The 23,496-nt window shown below is 35.7% G+C and overlaps 1 protein-coding gene across 1 annotated transcript in view; it reads left to right on the forward strand.

The window, feature by feature from the left end:
• The window catches only part of ADGRB3 (adhesion G protein-coupled receptor B3), a 705,508-nt gene that overhangs the window by 356,621 nt on the left and 325,391 nt on the right, over window positions 1-23,496 (forward strand). The window contains exon 12 of the mRNA XM_055329612.1: window positions 1,189-1,297. Coding sequence (XP_055185587.1) covers window positions 1,189-1,297 — 109 coding nt within the window. The remainder of the gene's footprint in view (window positions 1-1,188; window positions 1,298-23,496) is intronic.

The following is a 23,496-nucleotide window of genomic DNA, read 5'->3' on the forward strand; positions in this document are numbered from 1 at the left end:
ATATCTAATGACTGGAAACTAGGTAAGAAATAACATCTCTCCCAAAATTTTCCTCAAATTAAAAAATTTACAGGTATCCATGCCACACATCTCTGAATATAATAGCCATTATTCATGTCTTCAAATTTATGTAACTATATTATGCATTCTCAGGGTCTTAATTTTAGCAGGGCACAGCCACAATCTCCTGTAAACTTAACACATTGCACCTGCTGTCTGCCCTGCCCAACATGTCTCCCTCTTACTCTGGTTCCCTTCCAGCTCTGATTGTGTACTTTTCTGCTGATGAGACTGTCTCTTCCCCTATGCACTAGCCGTTGTAAAGATAAAGCCACTACAATTGTAATCTACTTAATTTTTTAAATGGCTACAAGGGGCAGTAGGGCTTAATGGCTAAAAGAAATGAACCTAACTTCAAAAGACTTTCTGCTTTAATGTAGTTATATAATGCAGGCTGACTTTAGAAGCATTATAGGTTACACATAGCAACACTCATATAACCTTCTAAATGGCCTTCACTTCCCACACACTATGAACTATAGCCAATATCAGGTTGTCTTTAAGCAAAAACTCCTCTGTTTGCAGTGTGTGAGGTGGCATGGTGTTGGATCTGCTGTGTATATGTACATGTGAAGCACCCACACCAGAGCTATTGTCATGATCCTGAAATTGTTGCTAAAAGTATTATTCATTCAATAGCTATTACAGTTATAAAAGTAAAAGTTACTCCTAAGATACAAAAGTTACTTTGTGGTGAACTTAATAGTTTGTAAATATCTTCATGATGACAATTAATGTGGTTTTATTTTCCAGTGGCCATTATATAGGTAAGTAAAAATTATAAAAAGCCCCCAAATTTCAGTGTTTGTACTGTTATTTAAGTGAGGGAAGGATCCTATAAAAAGTAAAGGTGGGCAATTTCAAGTATACAATCTGTTAGATATTTTTAGTTTCCTTAAATTTATGGAGGATTAATCACTGCAGCATTTCACCTTCAGAGTTCTTGCTGTATGACACCTGGTATCATTCTCAACTGTTGGTTCAAAGATACAACTGCTGCCAGTTGCAGAAATGTCTTCACAGAAATCTGAGCTCATTTGTGACCTCATTATGTAGTTTTTGTTATTTCAGTTATATATTCTATCATATAGGCTTTTCATTCCTTCTAATTTTTGCTTGTTTTTGTAGATTTATCCTGGCTCAATAGAGTTAATGCAGGTGATTGAAGATTTTATACACATTGTTGGAATAGGGATGATGGACTTTCAGAATTCATACTTAATGACTGGAAATGTAGGTAAGAAATGGGATTTTTTTCCTCCAAATCATACTGAATTAAAAAAAATTGCAAGTATCTTCGCCATACATTTCTAAGTGTAATAGTCATTGCTCATCCTCAAGCATATGTAAGTAATGTATTATGAATAATTCATGTCTGATTTTTAAATAGGCCCAATCACATATACATTACACACACACAAACACACACACACACATACATGCATTTGTATGGATTCCTAGTGTTTATCTCCCCTATGTCTGCACATGTATATGTAAAGGAGAATATGCACTGCTTTTTCCATTTGCCAAATGTTCGTTGCTATCTGACCTAATGTTGAAAATATGTAATATATATCTTTGTGTGTTTTTTTTTAAATGAGTCTTCATGTTCCATATATTATTCATGAGGATGCCAAGTTAGTTTCTGGGTAGATGTCCCAAAGATGTGCTGAATCAGCATAGGTTGTAGAATGTTTCAGAATAGCTGTAAGGGTCATGGTCATGGTGCTATTGCTGCTGGTGCGGTTTTCCTGAGTAACTTCCAGGGCACAGTGGATTCCTCTGAGCCCTCTGTGGTGGATTTTGTATTGTCAGAGCACATAAAGTGAAGACTTTATGTCTATTATATTTCTTCCTTTAGTTGGCTTTAAAGCTGTCTCTAATATGGAGGAATTACACATAGAAGCAACACCTACACACACTTTAACGGTGCCACAATCACCTTGAGCCAACAGCAGTAATGTTAACCAAATGGCAGATTACTCTTTGTAGTAAAAAAACATGGCAAGAGCAAAGAAATAGTCTCCTTAAATATTGATTTATTGAGTTGATATAGATTTTTTTAATATTTAAAAAAAATAAATTTATTCATTCATGAGAGACAGACAGAGAGAGAGAGAGAGAGAGGCAGAAACACAGGCAGAGGGAGAAGCAGGCTCCATGCAGGGAGCCCGATGTGGGACTTGATCCTGGGACTCCAGGATCATGCCCTGGGCCCAAGGCAGTCACTAAACTGCTGAGCCGCTCAAGGATCCCCTTGAGTTGATATAGATTTACAGTTTTCTCATTTCTTTAAAAGTTTCTTCTCAAATGTTGTTGTGATTCAAGTTTTCTGTCATTTGTCATGCCTGAGTAGTCTTCCCCTGAAGACCACTGAACTATAGAGAAACATGGCTTGCCTCAGATTTATATTCATAGTATGTTTAAGCTTTAATTTCTGGATCAGCAAGAAACCTAACTTGGTGGAGTGTTTGACTAGAGGCATTCAACTAGTACAGAACACACAAACATGGGATATATGGGATATATGACAGATATAGATATAGATAAATGATTAAGACTTTTGCTGGTTCACTTTATGCTTGACTTCTTCTGAAGGTATTCGAGTCCTAAAGGAACTTATGTGATTGATCCTAAAATATCTTCCATCAGAATGACCTCAAACTGCAATGGGTAATAACTAATTGCTGATAATATTCTTTAGTTGAGGAAGATCTATGCAGTGCAGTTCTTAAATGGGGGCATTTCCATGCCACTCTACTATCTTCATGCAGCATAAGACCTTCCAGTTAGATTTATGTTTTAATCCACCTTCTGAGGAAGTTTGAAGACCCAGACTTTCCCTTTGAGTGGGCGTTTAGCAGCTTGTGCTGGTTCAGAAATGGAGTGAACTGTCTCTTGCTCTAAGCAATGAGTGATGAGAAGAAAAAGGTGACCAAAAATAGTATCTTTGTCAAAGAATAAACTCAGAAATCAGAGAAAATCCAAATTAAATGTCCATTCTAAAAATGGCTAGGCAAAGAGAAATAAGATCAACTCTGTAGAAAAGGGGATAGTATATTGGGCTATGCATTTTCCAGCTCAGGGAAGGAAGAACCTAGAGAGATCCTTGGGATGCTGGTCATTCAAGCTGGAACAACTCTCTGAAGGGCTTTATGACTTCTATGGTGAGGAGGACCCACGAAGGCTGCTGTGCCAGATTAGTCCATTCACAAAATAATTTACAAGGAAGACTAAGGGGAAAACACACAGAGGTATTGTTTCTTTGATTCTTTTTTGCAAATGTTAACATCTAATTCTAAAAGCCATTGCTAATCAAAAGTACCAGATTGAAAGGTGCCCAGGTGGCACAGTCAGTTGAGTGTCCAACTCTGGTTTCTGCTCAGGTCTTGATCTCAGGGTTGTGAGATTGAGCCCCACGTCTGTCTCCATGTTCAGCACTGAGTCTGCTTAAGGCTCTCTCTCCCTCTCCCTCTGCCCTCCTCCTCCCCCCCATGTTCTCTCTCTCATAAATAAATAATGAAAAAATCTTTTTAAAGAAGTATCATATTGATACATGGCATTTATTCAGTTTGGAAAAAAACTGTAAAAAAAGAAATGTCAATCTCAGAATCTAGTAAACTTAAATTTAGATTTAAGTACATTGTTTGAATAACAGTAATAAAATCCTCTATAGTCTAGTATAATTTACTATGAAAATCCCATAAATTATGAACATTTATTACTCTTTATTTTGACTTACTAAAATTATATATTTGAAAACTTCGTGCATTTTTTGCATTAAGATTCTGTTTTCTAGGTTTGCCTACTTCCTTTATCACTGCTAAACTTTAAGAAGTATATTAGATATAGTAACTCAAGGCAATTTAGTGCTGCAAATAAAGCCAGTATTGTCTATACTGTTTTCAGTCTTGTGTAAAGACAGTGTCATTTGGCCTTCTGATCACTTATGTATAAATAATTTTGTTTTTTAAAGAGGTTATATTCTGTGAATAAATATCCCAAACATTATTGTACAACCTAAAAGAGATTTTATTTATTGTTGATTTCCTTCTAATACTAGCCCAGAGACTGACTTACAGTTTAATGTCTAGAAGTAGATTAGGTTATTCTCGATAATATTTTGGACTTTTCCAAAGTATATCAATATATTAGGTTCTCTAGAGAAACAGAACCAATAAGACATAAGTAGATATATAGGAAGAGATTTATTTTGGAATATTGGCTCATGAAATTATGGAAGCTGAGAAGACCCACCATCTGCTGTCTGTAAGCTAGCGTCCAGGAAAGCTGATCAAGTAGTTCCCAGTCTAAACCTGAAGGCCTGAGAACCAGAAGCACCAATGTCTGAGGGCAGGAGATGAATGCCCCAGCTCAAGGAGAGAGCAAATGTGCCCTTTGCCTTTGTGTTTTATTCAGCTCTCAGATCATGCCCACTTGCATCAGTGAGGGAGATCTTCTTTATTTAGTTTAACTGATTCATGGGCTAATGTCTTCCAGTAATATCCTCATAGATACACCCTGAAATAATGTTTTACCAGTTATCTGGGCAACCCTTAGCCTAGTCAAATTGACACATGTAATTAATCATCACAATCTACTGGTATCAAATTAGATAATATAAATAATAATTATTATTCATATACTTTGTATTATACAATTTGGTGCTAGTGTATATAAAACATTGTATTGTTTTAGCTGATATTTCCAAAGTTTTTGGACAAGGACACACACAGAGAATAATTTATAGTAGCAAATTGTGAAATATGTGAGTTGTCATTCATTTGTCTTACATTCTTTGTCCAAATATTAATTAACCAACATTAAGCTCGTTATACTAAGCACACACACACACACACACACAGAGAGAGACATATGCATGCATGTGTGCATGTGTGCTCATGTATGCCCATGTAAACACACATATGCACACAGTTTATGAATAATAAGTAGAGACTAGGTAACTAAAGGAAGCTTGCTTATTCTTTATACTCATTTTCTTCAGGGAGTGTTGGATTAAGACTACTTAAAGAACCACAAGAGGTCATCATGTCTTTTAGTAGATTAATTTTTTTTTCCCACAAAGCCTGTATGCATTACCACCTCACTTTTCTGGGATACAGTTGATAGCCAAAAATAAATATTATAAAGACCATATAGTGTAATAAGAGTCTCAGAACCTTACTGATAGACTATTTTATTTCAACTTTAAATATGGTTTCAGGATTTCTGTTTTTTGGTTCCTGGTTTAGATAGAATGAGTTGGAAGAGATAGTGCTGTAAAAAACATATAGCAAATATAATAGCTGAAATGCTGAAACAATAGGGACAAATCTGTACTGAAAGAATATAGCAGAGTATGGAGCCCATTCTGTAGGAACAACCAACTCATGGCTAACCTTTGAGAACATTAATTCTAAGACTTAAGATCACAATTTATATCTAAAAATCATGGCCTTGGGATCCCTGGGTGACGCAGCGGTTTAGCGCCTGCCTTTGGCCCAGGGTGCGATCCTGGAGACCCAGGATCGAATCCCACATCGGGCTCCCGGTGCATGGAGCCTGCTTCTCCTTCTGCCTATGTCTCTGCCTCTCTTTCTCTCTCTGTGACTATCATAAATAAATATATTTTTTTTAATTTTTAAAAAATTAAATAAAAAAAAATAAAAATCATGGCCTTTATTCCTCAAGATAAAAGTGCCTATAATTTGATTAAGATGACAAGAAAATGAGTGACATATCTTAGAAAGATTTTCTTCAAGTAAAATGAATGAAAAGTTTTGAAGTATCTTTATTCTAAAAAATGCCCCTACCTGTATCAGCTTCTGATAAATGAAATGTTATTATATGCTAAAAAATCTGTTCATGTTTTGATATAATTGCATGCATGTTCATTTTTGGAGGGGGAAGGTCCAATGCTAAACAAGCTAATGCATTTATAAAATGATTGAACTTAAATAGAATACTTATTTTTCATATTCACATATGAATATGACATTCAAAATAGACACATGATAATTATAATAAATGAAAGTTAATGAGCACTTACTAAAAACTAAACACTAAGTAGCTTATATAATTACTGAATAAATGAATGAACATGAAAAATTGATATGGTACAGAGAGATTCCAATTTGCAGTATGTCTCAGTTTATTACAAAATTGCATTCTAAATGTTCTAAATATGCTGGGCAGGTTAAGTGGTTTTTGTTTTAGTAAAAGATGTGAATTTTTCAATGTATTTTTAAAATATTATTTTTATTCATTAGGTCAGGGAGACTATAAATATTATTTAATATGAGTTAAAGTTGTTTTTCTTCAACAAGAATATTCTTTGAAGAGTTGTTTAAACTTACTTTCTGTTCTTTCTCTGTGAACATTTTCTCTTCAATCCCTTGCAGCCCAGTGTTTTCCTCATCACTTCTCTGAAACTCTTCTTAGAAAAGCTTTCTGGAACCTCCTGACTGTCAAATTAAATCTCCTCCCATATTTCAAACTTCATGTCCCTTGTGTCTTGCTAACCATTCTCTCTTTCTTGAAACTGTTAATTACAGTATAAAGTAGAATCAAAGGATAACAATTAGACTCATGATTCAAAAATATTTAGATTTTTTTTGGAGGCAATAACATAAAGCAAGGAAAGTGAAACACTGAAAGGGAAATAAAAGAACATTATTTGAGAACCAGTGATTTGCCATTCAAAGACAGACTAGAATGTATGAGATCTTACATGACGAGAGCCATGAGGCATGTGCATGGATTTCCATTGTTCTAAGGATTTGTCTAAACCTTTAACAGAATGTTTTATAGTTTTTATTATGGTTTTAGCCATCAATTTTCCATTGTAATTTCAAGTAGCATTTATATTTACTTTATTTATTGGTAAGAATAGACCATTCTTTAGAATTTAAGTATTTTAGTTTTGGACTTATAACTTGAATTGTATTCATCAAACTGAATTCAAGGAAGATAATGATGTTTTATGTGTTGCTAGCCCACTGACTCTGTTCAATTAAAATCAAAAGAAAATTATCTCTTCCTATAAGCAAAACCTTTCCTGTTATTCAAGTCATTAAAATAAATGACTAATTTTCTCTACAAAAGGATATTGTGGACATAAAAGAATTAGATAAGTAGGGGTGCCTGGGTGGCTCAGTGACTGAGCATCTGAATTTGGCTCAGGTCATGATCCCAGGATCCTGAAATCGAGTACTGTATTGGGCTCCCCATAGGGAGCCTACTTCTCCCTCTGTCTGTGTCTCTCTGCCTCTCTCTCTGTGTCTCTCATAAAATAAATAAATAAATAAAATCTTTTTAAAAAAAAATAATTATATAAGTAAATAAAATACACTTTGGTGTGTGTCATATAAACCAAATGCACAGAGATTCCTTACAAGAGATGTCGTTCTGTGGTTAGGATCTAGAAAACTTCTCAAAGAAGGAAACATTTAGTGTAAATTTTGAGGGATGACTGAATTGTTGACAGTTCAATATGAAGACAATGAGTGGCAAGGAGATGGTTACACTCCAGAACAGTCTTTTAACAAAAACAGTATAGAGTTGTCAAAGTTGAGACTGTGTTTAGCAGATAAGTGGTTTATTTTGATAAAAATGTGTATGTGCAGAGGTAAAGAAAAATGAAATAAAATTGGAGAAGTATGCTGAGGCATGGTGTAGGATGGTTCTGAATTCTGAAGACAATAGGGAGTTACCAAATCTTGACCTGATGAGAGCCATCCTGGTAAGACTTTATATTAGAGCAGAAATAGAATTTTTTTTAATTGATAAAGATTTAAACATGGAAACTGGAAGGCCTTTTACAATCCATGGAGATAAGGAAGATTTGAATGAGTGGTAGTAAGAATAGAAACCAAATCATGGCTATGAATTTGAGATCTGAGGTAGAAATGATAATATTTCATAACTTAGGGTATCAGAAAGAAAGTATTAATTATGATTATATTTATTCAACAAACATTTAAGAGTGTTTCTCACATATTAATGTTTCGATGCAAGTGTAACCCTTAAGTGAAAAAATGAAGTGTAGTCTTGGGCTTTAGTAGAGAAGTCAAATTTATCATATGTATTTGATAATCAACTGCATAAAAGTGATATTTGAAGTCATAAAAGGTTTCTTTTTTTCAACTACCAGGACAGTAATAAGAAAGAAAAGATGTAAGATGATGTCCTTACTAAAAAGAAAAAAATTGTAAACACATGTGATAATGGATGTTAACTAGACTTATCATAGTGATCCTTTCATAATATACAAATATCAAATAATTATATTATATACCTGAAACTAATATAATGTTTTATGTCAATTATATATGAATTAAAATTCTGTATATATGTCTATGGAGAGATCTCTAGGTACAGCAAGCAAAAACTAGATTAATGTATTTTGTGTTTAAATAAAATTTAGATGTTATACTAGATGAAGGTTTATATGTTACAGAATAAAAATCAATGCTGAGGGGGAAAAACAAAACATAAAAACATGGCAGGTGTCAGAGTCAGAATAGTTGGAGCTAGTAGGTATAAAGAATCCCAGAACAGGGCAGAATAAGATCAGTGATGTGTAATTAGTAGAAGAGAGAGAATATTTCAAAATGAATACTTTGGCTAATATCAATTGCTAATAAAGATTAGGTTACTAAGAATTAAGAAAAATTTTATGTGACTGCTGATGATATAACTTAAAAGTACTCCAGGAAAAGTGCAGACACAATGAACAGGATCTAAATTTCTGAATTCTTTAGCTGCTTTCAATGGATTACATCCTTGGCTTTTTGATGCAATTATCTCCAAGGATTTAATTGGCATAGATGAATGTTGATACACCCCTAAGTACTGTCTCATAACTATTCCTTAGGAACTATTCAAAGTTGACAGTATCAGATAAAAAGGTAATATTTTTTGACTAATAATATTTCAAAATACAGAATATTACAGTTATTAGCTGTAAGGAATTTTATTTTATTTTTTTTCTTTGAATGCCAAGTGTCTTCTGTACTTTCTTTTATTATCATCATAGTCTTTGCATCAAGATACATAGCAATGATAGCAGGTTTCTTTTTAAAGCTTAGTATTAAATATTAAATATCTTTCCCCATTTTAATTTTACATTACTCTGCCAAGAAAAAAAAAATTAAAAGTCAAGTTACTTGAAGCCTGGACACACTTCCATGATTAGCCGGGCTATGTAAAAGTTGGTGGCTTTGTTCTTCCTGCTGTAAAAGCAGATCCGGGCCCAAGAAAGATGGGACCAGGTTCTAATTGTTTTTGAAAAGTGTGCTACAAAAATGAATGGCCTGTTATACGCCAGGTTACAGAGTAAGGATGGGGGTAAGGGAGGGATATTTTTCTCCAGAAACAGAATTTCTGAAGAGTTCCAGTTGTAAGGAATTTTAAAAGTTGTTCTTATATATAAACCCTAAGAGATATGATTCTGGAAAGTATAGTTTCAGTTCTTCTCCAGTAATCCAATAAGGCCAGTGTCTTGAAAACATTAAAGTTGAGATATTTTTCTTTGCCAAGCTAAATATCACTGTCTATTTTGGTTTAGAAATAGGAAACACTAGGCTTTTCAGAATGAACATTCATACTTGATATTTTTCTGAAATTGAATCCAAATTCAATCTGAAGAATGACATAATACAATTTTGACATCTCTTTTCTCTCCACAATGCTGTCTCATCAACATCACATCTATGTTATTTCTTACACCTACTGATAAATTTAATCATTTCTTTGGTAGAATATCTTGTTCTTTGATTGAGAAATCAACCTTCAATCTGATGATATAATTATAAAATAAAGTGGCTTCTCTTTTTGAGGCTTATCTTCTTTCCATCATTGCTTACTTTTGTGGTTCATATATCCCCATCTCTAGCTTTCTTTCTTTAAAAATCAGACACTTGTAGTCACTTGACACCAACCTTGAGGAATATACAATTTATCATCTTTTTTTGTTTATCTGTAGCACCTGACGTTGGTTCAGTCTGCTAGACTTGAGTCGGGAAGTGTCAGATTCTTCTTTCTCTTAATGGCTCACTACTGCTCTTTCTTGCTAGACACGTGAAGCAAGTGGTGTGTCCTTATGTAGATCACAAATGAAAAACTAAAAATACCTGTTTGTTCCCCTTTTTTGTTTTCTTTCCTTTTCTTTTTTTTCTTCTTTTCCTTTCTCTTCTTTTCTTTTTAAACAAATACTATCTTAAGAAAATAAATAGTTCAAACGTAGTTTTAAACTATGAGTTGGGATGGTATGCAGTACTATGAGTTCTTTGATTACTTCTCACTGAATAGAAGGTATCTGATAGTATTTCCTAGGATCTGCTGTTTCAAATGGCAGGGCACTGGAAGGAGGGAGAAGCCCTGGAGAGGTTATTGACAAAGGCTATCTTAGACCCCTCTAGTGGCAAGCAAGACATACTACTCAGGGGCTCTCTTCCACTCAGCTGAGACCTCTATTTTAGGTGTTCCTTAATGTCATTATAATAGATTGATAATGATATATGGATTTTTTGGCTTTAAAAGGATTTAGACATTTATTCAATAAATACGTGCCATTCTATAAATATGTGCTATTCTATGTTCTGAGAATTTCTCAGGGAACAAATCTGACAACACTCTTGCTCTCATGGAACTTATGTTTTGTAGCAGACAGACATCAAAGAAGTACCATCTAACATGTCCAGGGGTTATAAGAGATATGAAAAGAAATAAAGCAATCCATCATGGTAAGGGGGTAGACAATGAAGAGGAAACAGTCATTTTAGGCTGGATCGTCATGGAAGACTTCTAATCAAAGTAGTGATATTTGAATATGGACCTGAAGGCCTTGGGAGCATGAGGCACAGTGATAAGTGGGGACAGAATAATTCAAGCAGAAAGTACAATAAGTGTAAGAGTCATAAGGCATCCTTCTGCCTGATATAGTAGAGGCACTAAAGGAGGTGAAGATGGAGTAGTTGAGGTGGTGTGGAGTTGAGGGGGTGGGAGAAGAAATGAAGTCAGAAAGGGAAGGGGGAGCGCCAGCCTGGGGAAGGCATATGACTATAGGTCTGAAGGAGATGCAAAACCATTGAAAGATGTAAGGGTAGAAACATGACTTAATCTGATTTGTGTCCTAATCTAATAATTCTTGCTCTCTCTTTCTCAAATAAATAAATCTTAAAAAAGTAAAAGTTACTAAGACAGCTGATTTATTTATTTATTTATTTATTTATTTATTTATTTATTTATTTATGATATAGAGAGAGAGCTCCAAAGTCAGGGCAGGGATGTGGAAACAGAGATAGACAAAGAGAGAATCACAAGCAGGTTCCACACTCAGCTCAGAGGCTGATGCAGGGCTCAGTCCCACAATCCTGAGGTTATGACCGGAGCTGAAATCAAGAGTCCAACACTCAACCAACTGAGCAGGTGCCCCATAACAGATCATATCTTAAAATCTCTCATTGCAAGAAAAAAAAATTGTAACTAAATGTAGTGATAAATATTAATGTTTTGTATCATCATTTCCTAATATATACAAATATCAAATCATTATGTTATACACCTAAAACTAATACAATGTTATATCTCAATGACACCTTAATAAAAATTTTAGAAAGAATAAGAAAAGAAAAAAGTAAATAAACTAAGACAGGCTTGCTTTGGAACCTAAACTTTAGAGACATTTAAATGTTTGCCAAAGTAGGTTTTTGACTTTTCTTTAGGGGATACAGATTTAGACATAAAACTGTCTTATTTTTGTAGTTGAGTTCTTGGAAATGTACTGGAGACATTTTCTTGAGTCCTCTATTCTTTTCACATCCTGTTTTAACCATTAGTAAACTCTGTAAGATCAAGCTTTAAAATGTCTCCAGGTCTGACCTCTTCTCACTCTTACCACTGGCATCTGGTCTAAACCAATGAGCTTTCACATCTGGACCAATAAGAATTATCATATCACTATATGCCTGTATCCCTCAGCCTACATCCTACATGGTTCCTTTTTTTAAAGACTTTATTTGTTTATTTATTTGAAAGAGAGAGCACAGAGGGAGAGCAGGAGGGAGAAGCAAAGGGAGAGAGAAGCAGACTCCCTGCTGAGCAGAGAGTCTGATGTGTGACCTGACCTCAGGACCCTGAGATCATGACCTGAGCTAAAAGCAGGCACTTAATTGACTGAGCCACTAAGGTGCCCCTCTCAGTAACTTTTAAATATATAATACAGTATTAGTAACTATAGTCACAGCAGTTTTTGTTTTATATATTCTTGTTTCTGAGTCCAGCAGACATCATTGCTCCACAGTATAAGCAATTTTATACTGTGAAGCCATCAGCCTTCTGTCACCATTCCACCATCTGAATTCCTGGGCAAAAGCTAGAATGAAATCACTCCTTAAAATGACTTTTTAAAGCTCTAACTCAGATTGAGCTTCTAGTTATCAGATGAAATGAATTCTACTTTGCCTATCATTTTAATGTTCCTTCTATTTATCAAGTCATGGAAGCTCAAGAATGGAAAAATGTTTAGGGGTCAACCAATTCCAGCCATAAACTGGTCAGCTCTATTCTACTTAAACTATTTTGTAGTTTCTTTTTAAATAGAAGTATGTTTTTAATAAAAAATATATTAAAGTACCTAAGTTGGAAATGTCTCTGCAAAGCACCTTTATCTCTATAGCTTAAGATATGTTATCTGAAGTTGTACTAGTATCATGGTTATAACTTGGACCGTAAGCAGAAAATATATATCATATTACAGTGTTTCAAATAATCAGTGTGCCTATGTTCCTTTAGAGGGTACTGAAGTGAAAATAGTTACATAATATTTTTAGGCTCATCTAATCTATTTTATACAGCCTATTCGAGACACAATTATTCATGTAGTCATTAAATAATGATTCTTGTCCCTAAAAAACTCAAACGAGAAAGCATCATTAATAGCCATTATTTCTCATTTCAAGTAACCCAGATGTCTTAAACTTTTCCTCCATTATTCCTGTATTATGCCATTTCCTAGCTCTTCTAACTACTTCTCTGCTGTGAATTTCTCATTTGGTCTCCAGATCTTTAACAGCATTTGCTTCTTATCCCAGTTTAAATATAGTTAGGAATAGAGTCTACATTTTGCTGTGTTAGAAGGCCTTTTATCTTACTTCCTTACATATACATTATTTGAGTGTACATTGAATGAAAATTCCCTAGTGTCAGACAGTGGCTATTATTCTAAGGAACTCTTTTCAGAAGTACCATTTGAGTACAACATATAGGAAAATGTCTTTGCTTTTTTTCTTTTACTTGTCATGCTTTCAAAAAAATAATTTGGTAAGGTATCCCTTATATTAATTATACAGCATTTCCCAAATTAACATTTTCCCAAATATTCAAGATACTACTTACTCCTAATAACCTTGCTTCCATGGTTTTAAGGTCACTCACACAATTTGTCTTACATCAGTGCTTCCCATTCAGAGTCAATACATTTTTATCCCTTTGCATCTTAGTAATTGAAAGTTAAAGATTTGTTTCATTATCTTGTTCAGCCAACCACACTCTAACCTACTTCTATTATATAAAGAACTTCACTGTAGTTTTAATATGACTCTGGGGAAATCTTACTCCTGTATTCTGTATTTTTACATCAAGGTAAAATGACCCCTGACCTTTATTTTCTTTTGTAGTAGTATTTTTCATATATATCTACTTTATTATGAGTTTTAAAATTGCTTTCTGGCCAATTACACATTTTTAAAGAATTTTTGATTACCTTTAAGGAAACTTTTATAACATTTCTTAGCCAATGAAAATTTTGTGAACTTGTTACTCGTTAAGTCTCTGTTCCTTCAATAGCTGTCTAGTGGAGAATGGATAAAGACCAAATCTTCAGCTTTCAAGCCTATTATTTGTCTTGGATTTTATATTTACTGGGAAAATGAATGTGGTCTGAAGAAAACAAATGAGGTCACAGGACTTTCATTTAGAAATGTACAACATAGAATGCACAGTAATGCTCAGCAACACTGGGACAGGAATGGGAAAACTCAGAGGAAACATTGACCCCTCCCTAGCTAGCTATGTATACCTATAAGAAAGAGTTCAAAGCCTAAAGGACAAAATGCATGTAACATAGATGGTGAAGATAGATGCTTTGGTGGTACATCTTGGTGTATTATTGGACATGGCTTGTGAAAGCTGTTCTGAATCAAGAAACACAATTTCAAAACTTCAAAATTTTTAATGAAAATATAGACAGAATTCATGTTTTTTTTTTTCACATGTTGACACATAAACCTAATAACAAACATTTTGGGGTTGAGTTTTTTGTAATTATTCTCTATAAAGAACAGGGATTGTTTTTTGTTTGTTTGTTTTCTTAAGATTTTATTTATTTATTTCTAGAGAGAGAGAGAGCAGCTGGGAGGAGTAGAGGGAAAGGGAGAATCCCAAGCAGAGTCCATGCTGAGCTTGGAGCCTGATGGGGTGCTCAATCTCAACTGAGACACCCAGGTGCCCCAAAGAACACAAGCTTTTGCAAAAAAGTTGCTCATGCCTTCTGTGCCCTATTGAAGCTATGAAAAGAAGTTTTGCATAAAGGGATCAATGTTTTGCCTCCATTCAAGAGATCCTGAAGAGGAAGAGGATTCCAACTAGGAAAAGGCTTTTAGAGATGGGATTAGAATAAGGGCCAAGTGACTTCCTAGTTCTCTGGAGACGTTGTATCTAAAACATGTTGGAATGATAGATCTTCCCCAGTGTGCCTACATTCTTCTGTTAGAGGTTAATTCCTTCAGGATCTGGTAGACACTTACAGGCCAGAATAGAAACATAAAATCTAAAGCCAATTGAAAACAAAATTTGAATATTATAAAATAATACCTCTGGTCTCTGTTGGTTTATACAATAAAGATGTGAAATTACTAAAATTAGCATTCTGCATGCCATCTTTCCAGTTTTGCTATAAAGTGAATTAGAAGGAGGTTGCTGTGAGTTTGTGTGAATATGAAAAACAATTCCATTTTAACTGTCTCTATAGCAATAATTGCTTTTCTCCATGGCAATAGTGGTCTGCCTCTGTAACAATAACAAGTGAAGAGAAAAGAGACTCTGATTCCTTTTTAACAAATTTTAATTTTTTTCTCCTTTTATGGCTTCACCTTTTAAAAACTCTTATTTGGTTATACCAGAATTCAATGCTAAGTTATTCCTCTTTTCAATTGCTTCTTTTGCCAAATTCCAATTAAATAAGTTTTCCTCTGAATTTGACAACTGAAAAATATGACTCAGATTAAAGACTGGTGCTCTTATGTAAATGTTAACGGGGATGCCATTTTGCATCTAGGAAAGCATGTTGACTTTGGAGCTAGATTTAGCTGCAAACCTTGACTATACCACAACGAGCTGAGCTTCTACAGTTATTTCATTTCTAAATCCGTCAGATGGCTCCTTTCTAAAGTATAGATAATAATGTCTTCCTTAAAGTGTTATTATAAATATATATAATTCTCCTTGTTGGTGGGCTTTTTATCCGGTTTTGGAACTAAGGTGATGAAGGCCTCATAAAACGAGTTTGGAAGTATTCTGTCCCTTTCTATCTTTCAGAACTATTTTAGTAGAATAGGTATTGTTTCTTTTTTAAACGTTTGATAGAATTCCCCTGGGAAGCCATCTGGCCCTGGACTTTTGTGTCTTGGGAGGTTTTTGATGACTGCTTCAATTTCCTCCCTGGTTACTGGCCTGTTCAAGTTTTCTGTTTCTTCCTGTTCCAGTTTTGGTAGTTTGTGGTTTTCCAGAAATGCGTCCATTTCTTCTAGATTGCCTAATTTATTGGCGTATTGCTGCTCATAATATGTTTTTAAAATTGTTTGTATTTCCTTGGTATTGGTTGTGATCTCTCCTTTTTCATTCATGATTTTATTAATTTGAGTCTTTTCTCTTTTGTTTTTATTAAGGCTGGCTAATGGTTTATCTAATTAATTATTTCAAAGAACCAACTCCTGGTTTTGTTGATCTGTTCTACAGTTCTTCTTGTCTCTATTTCATTCAGTTCTGCTTGAATCTTTATTAACTCTCTTCTACTGCTTGTTGTAGGTTTTATTTGCTGTTCTTTCTCCAGATCCTTTTGGTGAGAGGTTAGCATGTGTATTTGAGTTTTTTCCAAATTTTTGAGGGATGCTTGTGTTGCAATGTATTTCCCTCTTAGGACTCCTTCTGCTGTATCCCCAGAGATTTTGAATGGTTGTATCTTCCTTTTTATTAGTTTCCATGAATTTTTTTAATTCTTCTCTAATTTCCTGGTTGACCCATTCATTTTTTTTAGCAGGATCTCCAAGTGTTTGAGTTTCTTCCAAATTTCTTCTTGTGATTGAGTTCAAGTTTCAAACCATTATGGTCTGAAAATATGGAGGGGGCAATCCCAATCTTTTGGTATCAGTTAAGACCTGATCTGTGACCCAGTATGTGGTCTATTCTGGAGAAAGTTCCATGTGCACTTGAGAAGAATGTGTATTCAGTTGCATTTGGATGCAAAGTTCTGTAAATATCTGTGAAATCCATATGGTCCAGTGTATCATTTAAAGCTCTGTTTCTTTCTTTCTTTCTTTTTTTTTTTTAAAGATTTTATTTATTTATTCATGAGAGACACACAGAGAGAGAGAGGCGCAGAAACACAGGCAGAGAGAGAGCAGGCTCCATGCAGGGAGCCCGATGTGGACTTGATCCTGGGTCTCCAGGATCACACCCTGGGCCAAAAGTGGGGCTTAACCACTGAGCCACAGGGGCCACCCAAAGCTCTTGTTTCTTTGGAGATGTTGTGCTTAGAAAATCTGTCATTTGCAAAAAGTGCCATGTTGAAGTCTCCGACTATTAGTGTATTATTATCTAAGTATGTCTTTGGTTATTAACTGATTGATATATTTGGCAGCTCCCACATTAGGGGCATAAATATTCATGATTGTTAGGTCTTCTTGTTGGATACACCCTTTAAGTATGATATAGTTTCCCTCTTCATCTCTTATTACGGTCTTTGGGATAAACTTTAATTTATCTGATATGATGATTGCTACCCCAGCTTTCTTTTGAGGACCATTTGAATGGTAAATGGTTCTTCAACATTTCATCTTCAGACTGTAGGTGTCCTTAGCTCTAAAATGAGTATCTTGTAGACAGCAAATAGATGGGTCTTGCTTTTTTATCCAGTCTGAAACCCTGCGTCTTTTGATGGGGTCATTTAGCCCATTCACGTTCAGAGTTACTATTGAAAGATATGAATTTAGTGTCATTGTAATACCTATTCAGTCCTCGTTTTTGTGGATTGCTTCTTTGGGCATCCTCTTTCTTTTACAGGGTCCCCCTTAATATTTCTTGCAGAGCTAGTTTGGTAGTCACATATTCTTTCAGTTTCTGCCTATCTTGGAAGCTCTTTATCTCTCCTTCTATTCTGAATGAGAGCCTTGCTGGATAAAGTATTCTTGGCTGCATGTTCTTCTCATTTAGGACCCTAAATATATCCTGCCAGCCTTTTCTGGCCTGCCAGGTGTCTGTTGAGAAGTCTGCTGTTAATCTAATATTTCTCCTCATATAAGTTAGGGATCTCTTGTCTCTTGTTGCTTTAAGGATTTTCTCTTTATCTTTGGAATTTGCAAGTTTTACTATTAAACGTTGAGGTGTTGAACGGTTTTTATTGATTTTTGGGGGGTCCTCTATCTCCTGGATCTGAATGCCTGTTTCCCTCCCCAAATTAGGGAAGTTCTGAGCTATGATTTGTTCAAATATGCTTTCTGTCCCTCTGGAACCCCAACTTTATGTAGATTTTTCCTTCTGAGGCTATCATTTATTTCCCTTAACCTTTCCTCATGGTCTTTTAATTGTTTTTCTCTTTTTTCCTCAGCTTTCTTCCTTGTCATCAACTTGTCTTCTATGTTGCTCACTCTTTCTTCTACCTCATTAACCCTCATTGTTAGGACCTCCAGTTTGGATTTATCTCGTTTGATTGATTTTTAATTTTGGCCTGATTAGATGTAAATTCTGCAGTCATGAAGTCTCTTGATTCCTTTATGCTTTTTTCCAGAGCCACCAGTAGCTTTATAATTGTGCTTCTGAATTGGCTTTCTGACAATGAATTGTAATCCAAATTCTGTAACTCTGTGGCAGAGAGTACTGTTTCTGATTCTTTTGTGGTGAGTTCTTTTTAGTCATTTTTCTCAGTGCAGAGTGACTGTATGAACGGGCTGAGTCAAGAATATCAACTACGACCTAAGTAAATTTCACCCTACATGATTCTGCTTAGGTCAGAGACCAAAAATTAAAAACAAAAATCGGAATGAAATGAAACAAAAGGACCACTAAGGTGAAAAATTTTTAAACAAAGTAGTAAGATATAAAAGGCCAAGGATCCCAAAGAAGAAGAGAAAAAAAAAAGAAAAAGAGAAAAGAAAAAAAAAGGAGGGGGGGACTGGGAGATGGTGATGGTGATGAAGTTGTAGTGGAGGGAGAATGTAGTCTACCTGAGTTAGAGGTAGAGGGTGATCCTCTTGTTTCTAAGTATATTAAGTTCTTCATGTTAGAAGATGCTTAGTCCCAAATTTATATAAACCAGAAATATTTGTAGAAAGCCCCAACATTGACCACCAAAACATAAATGAGATAAAAGAGTGGGGCAAAATGGTAATGAGGAATCTCACAGAATGAGCCAGTACGGTATTCCACTTGGTTCTGGGTGCATGTTGGTCATGTTTTAGAAGGTATTAACTTCCATCGTTGTAGAACAAAATAAGGCAGAGAAAACAAAAACACAAAACAAAAAAACATATCTTGTATATCTCCCAAAATTAAGTTGAATATGTTGAAGGGAATCTAGAAGAGGAAAATATATCTAGGACCTGTAATTGTAGAAATATGAAAGTCAAAAAGGAAGAATCTTAAAAAGAGGAGGTGGTAAAATATTGTAGTTAAGGTGGGAAAAGAGAAAAAATGGAAATTTACAGTCTGATATAAAAACGAGTTGTACTGGAAAAGGGAAGAAAAAAAAATAGGAGGGGTATCCTCTGGTTCTATATCCTGTAAATCCCTCGACTTCCCCTGGAGCATTCCAGCACTGCTTGGTCAAGAACTTCCTCTTTCCCTGTCCTTCCAGCTGGTCTTGTGGGGAAGGGGCTGCTGTGCTGACTTTCAGGTGTGTGCACCTGGGGGAGCTGCCTCCACCCCTGCTGGGTGCCGGGCTCAGTGGAAGCTGTTGACCCCATGAGGCCTCTGTTCCCTGGCGGCCCCGCCCCTCCCAGGCACAGGGTGACACCAGGAGGAACAACCCCACTGGCAGCAGCCAGCCCTGCAGCCCTGGAGTCAGCTCCCGCAGTAACCACCACAGTCTCCCAGTCTGTGCTGGCCTGGATGCTCTGGGGTGGGGGTGGAGGGGGGCTGATCTGCACAGCTCGGGGTTGCCCGGCAGGAACACCCTCGCTGTCCTGTGCCCTCCCCACCTCCATCCATCCCGGGGGGAGTGCAGGATCCTGGCTGTGTCCCCCCACGCCCTGGGATTCAGGGCCTGAGCTGCTGGAATCACGCTCCAGGGGCCACAGCTCCCGAAAGCAGCAGGGCGCAGCCCCCTTGTCCCGAGCCACCCCCCTGACTCACTGGCTTCTCCCCGAGGCCCCGTGGGGTGGGCCCCCTCCAGCCCTTTACTGATCCTTCCCACGGTGTATGGCGTGCTTTCCCCCAGGGTACACGTCCTCTGTTAGTGACCCCGGGAACCTGGAGGCTCCACTGCCCCTCCTGCGGTTCGGCCCAATTTCCCTGCTGAGTGCCTTTCCGTCTGGGAGGAATCTGATGCAGATTTTTTAAAGTTCCCACTTCTCCAGGGCTGGGCTTTCCTGTCCAGAGGCTCTCGTCATGGCCTTAGCCCGGCTCCTCGCAGGGCCCTCCCTCACTTGATTCTTTTTTTATTTTTTTCGCAGGCCCCTCCCCCGCTTGATTTTTTAAAAATTTTTTTCGCCTTCCTACCTTGTTAGAAGTGAAAACTCTTCTCTCTGTAGCGTTCAGGCTGTTCTCTTTAAATCTGAGGTCAAATTCATAGGTTTTCAGGATGGTTAGAAAGTGTTCTAGGTAAGTTGGAGGGGCTGGGAGAGGTGAGAATCCTACTCCTCTGCCAGTTTGTCCTGCTCCCTGTGCTTTAATTTTATGATTTCTACTCCTTAACATGTAATACATCACCTGTATTCCTTAGAACTGTATCAATTTTCCCTCTAGATGCATCAAATAATTCTTTAGGGTTACTATATCCTTTGAATTCATAAGTGAATTAGACTCTTTTGTCTTTTTTTTTTTAAGATTTCATTTATTTATTCATGAGAGACAGAGAGAAAGAGAGAGAGAGAGAAAGAGAGAGAGAGAGAAAGAGAGAGAGAGAGAGAGAGAGAGGCAGAGAGAGAAGCAGGCTCCATGCAGATAGCCTGATGTGGGACTCGATCCCTGGTCTCCAGAATCAGGCCCTGGGCTGAAGGAAGCACTAAACCCCTGAGCCATCCAGGCTGCCCCACTTTTGTCTTTAAATAATGTCTTTTGAACAGACAAAAATATATTTTTTTGGCTTTTGTCACCCACTTACATTTTTCACATGAAGACTTTTAACTTTAAAAATATTACTTGTGTGGCTGGTTTAATGTATTTCTTTAATTTGATCTTATGTTTTGGTTTGTGGCATATGAATATGAAAGAAAAGTGTGAGTGAGTATGGATGTGTGTGTATGTTCTAAAATATTTATCGGTGTTTGCATCTGAAATGCAGTTGTTTCAGATATTTTTAAAATTTATACTCTGGGTTTAGGGGAAAAGTAGTTTTTTTTATTTTTGTTGTTTCTTTTTAAGTTACATCAAATATGAAGATGCTTTTTAATAAAAGTTAAACTGAATTGTGTATCCAATAATAATAAACTTTAAAGCATATATAACTTTATATACTGGATAATATTTTATTTAAGCCTTAGCTAATAACTACAAAATAGAATGTTATAGTTGTAGGGACTAAATAGTCAATAAGTAATGTATTATATTGAATAATACATTATATATCCATCTGTATTCTGAAATCAAAGCCTCATATATTGAAATAAGGCTCTAAAATGCAGTAGGAATATAAACAGATATAATTGAGATTAAGTTACTGAAACATTTTATTTGCCACTACAAAATGTTTTAATAATTAACTTCAGTACCCATTTGGGCTACTTTATTACTTTTTGAAATATAAACCTCCTCTTTTCAAAGAATCTGTCTTGTTATTTAGGAGCATTAATACTTGTGTCCCTTTGTTCTAGGTTGTCTCCTTTTACTTTCCCCAAACTCATTGCCAGATTAATTATCTTTAACTTTCCCTTACTCCTTCCTTTTTAAAAAATTTTTTTCCCTAAAGTATAATATTCTTACTAAAGAGGGTAACCCCTACCATTTTAAAGTTTATTATGAAAATGTACAACATTTCAAAATTAGCATATTAGAAATGTGGAATATTTACATTTTAAATATTAGTTTCTTAATAGAAAAGTATGTTAATATAATTTAGACAACATAAATGAAAGAAAACTGTAATTGATTTGTGTGCTTTTAAACTACATATAAATTATAATGAAACAGAACACTCAATTTAATCGCAGAATGTGTGTTTTTATGTGTTTGTGCATGCATGTGTATGGGGAGGAAGAGTAAATTATTGTTTAGTTGGAGATTTTTATTTTTTGTTTGCTTTTTGGTTTGAAGATTCAAAGAATAAAAATGTTTTCTGAACTTAATGGGAAAGAAATGAGGTTCACAAATGTAGAGCTCATGTATTACTTTTCCCACCATTCTTTAGTTTGTTTATATTCTGACTGTAAACCCATAAATCTTTACTCTAATGCCATGAGGATTAAGTGTTTTTGAGGCATAAGGATCCAAAACTAGTCTGCAAAATGGGATTGATTGTACTTGGTTGAGAGTGAAGGTGAGAGTGTGGAGCCAAGTGAGATAAAACACTAGGGTTGGTATTTAACTGCTGAGTAGATGGTCTCTTGTTACTGCTATTTGTCTCTGCTATTTCTTCAAAAAACTGTATTTGGTTTTTTCAGTTTTTCAGTTCTCCCTATTTTGAAAAAGGCATAAGGCCCATGGTTTCTTTTTGATAAGGTGAAGTGGCCAAATTTCTCTCTCTCTCTTTAGATTTATTTATTTATTAGAGAGAGAGTGAGAGAGAGTGCACATGCACAAGTAGGGGGAGGGGCAGAAGGAAAAGGAGAGAATCTCAAGGAGACTCCCCATTCACATAGCCCCACGAAAGGCTCAGTCTCATGACCCTGAGATCATGACCTGAGCCAAAACCAAAGGTCTGACACTCAAGTAACTGAGCCACCCAGGAGCTACAGAAGTGGCTGAATTTTTATGAACAACTTGAAGTTATCTCTTTGTTCTTATTTACATTATTTTAGAGTCATGTGTTGAACGTTGCCAAGTTCCCCCTCCCAAGTTAAAATTAGTTCTTTGCTCTTCTTTTTTCATTATATTAAATCAATATTTACTAAGTGTCTGCCAAGTACTAATTATCCTCTGGACCCAAAAAGATGAGGCAAATATGCTTGATCTCTGTTGTTACAGAGATTACATTCTAGTGGGGAAGATTTTAAGTTTTCAATTTTATTTTTTTAAGTTTTCTCTCTCTCTTCTTTTTTTAAGATTTTATTTATTTATTCATGAGAGACACAGAGAGAGGCAGAGACATAGGCAGAGGGAGAAGCAGGCTCCACGCAGGGAGCCCAATATGGGACTTGATCCCAGAACCCCAGAATCACACCTTGAGCCAAAGGCAGATGCTCAACTGCTGAGCCACCCAGGCATCCCAATTTTAAGTTTTTAAATATAAAACTTACTAGATGAATGAATGAATATATAATTTGTATTATTGTATATGGGAAAATACAAGGAAAACCAATTTTTAAGATCAAAATGCATATACACAAATACATTCATAGACATATTTAAATCATGGTAAATAATATGAAGAGAGGCTAACTAACGTTTCTTACTTAGATATGCAGGCAGTGGTTGCTCTGTGCTAGAAAGTGGTTGGCATTCAAGCCAAGATCTGAGTTAAATAAGAATTAATCAAAGGACTGTTTTATTTTATTTTATTTTATTTTATTTTATTTTATTTTATTTTATTTTATTTTATTTTATTTTATTTTATTTTATTATTATTTTATTTATTCATGAGAGACACAGAGGGAGAGGCAGAGACATAGGCAGAGGGAGAAGCAGGCTCCCCACAGGGAGCATGATGTGGGATTAAATCCCAGGACCCTCGGATCATGCCCTGAGCCAAAGGCAGACCTCAACCACTGAGCCACCCAAGTGTCCCAGAACTGTTTGTTATTAAATGAAAGAACAGAAGTATGATTGGAGAGTGCTTGTAAATGGGGA

Source organism: Nyctereutes procyonoides, unplaced genomic scaffold (genome assembly GCF_905146905.1).
Source record: "Nyctereutes procyonoides isolate TBG_1078 unplaced genomic scaffold, NYPRO_anot_genome, whole genome shotgun sequence".
In the NCBI taxonomy this organism is placed as follows: domain Eukaryota; kingdom Metazoa; phylum Chordata; class Mammalia; order Carnivora; family Canidae; genus Nyctereutes; species Nyctereutes procyonoides.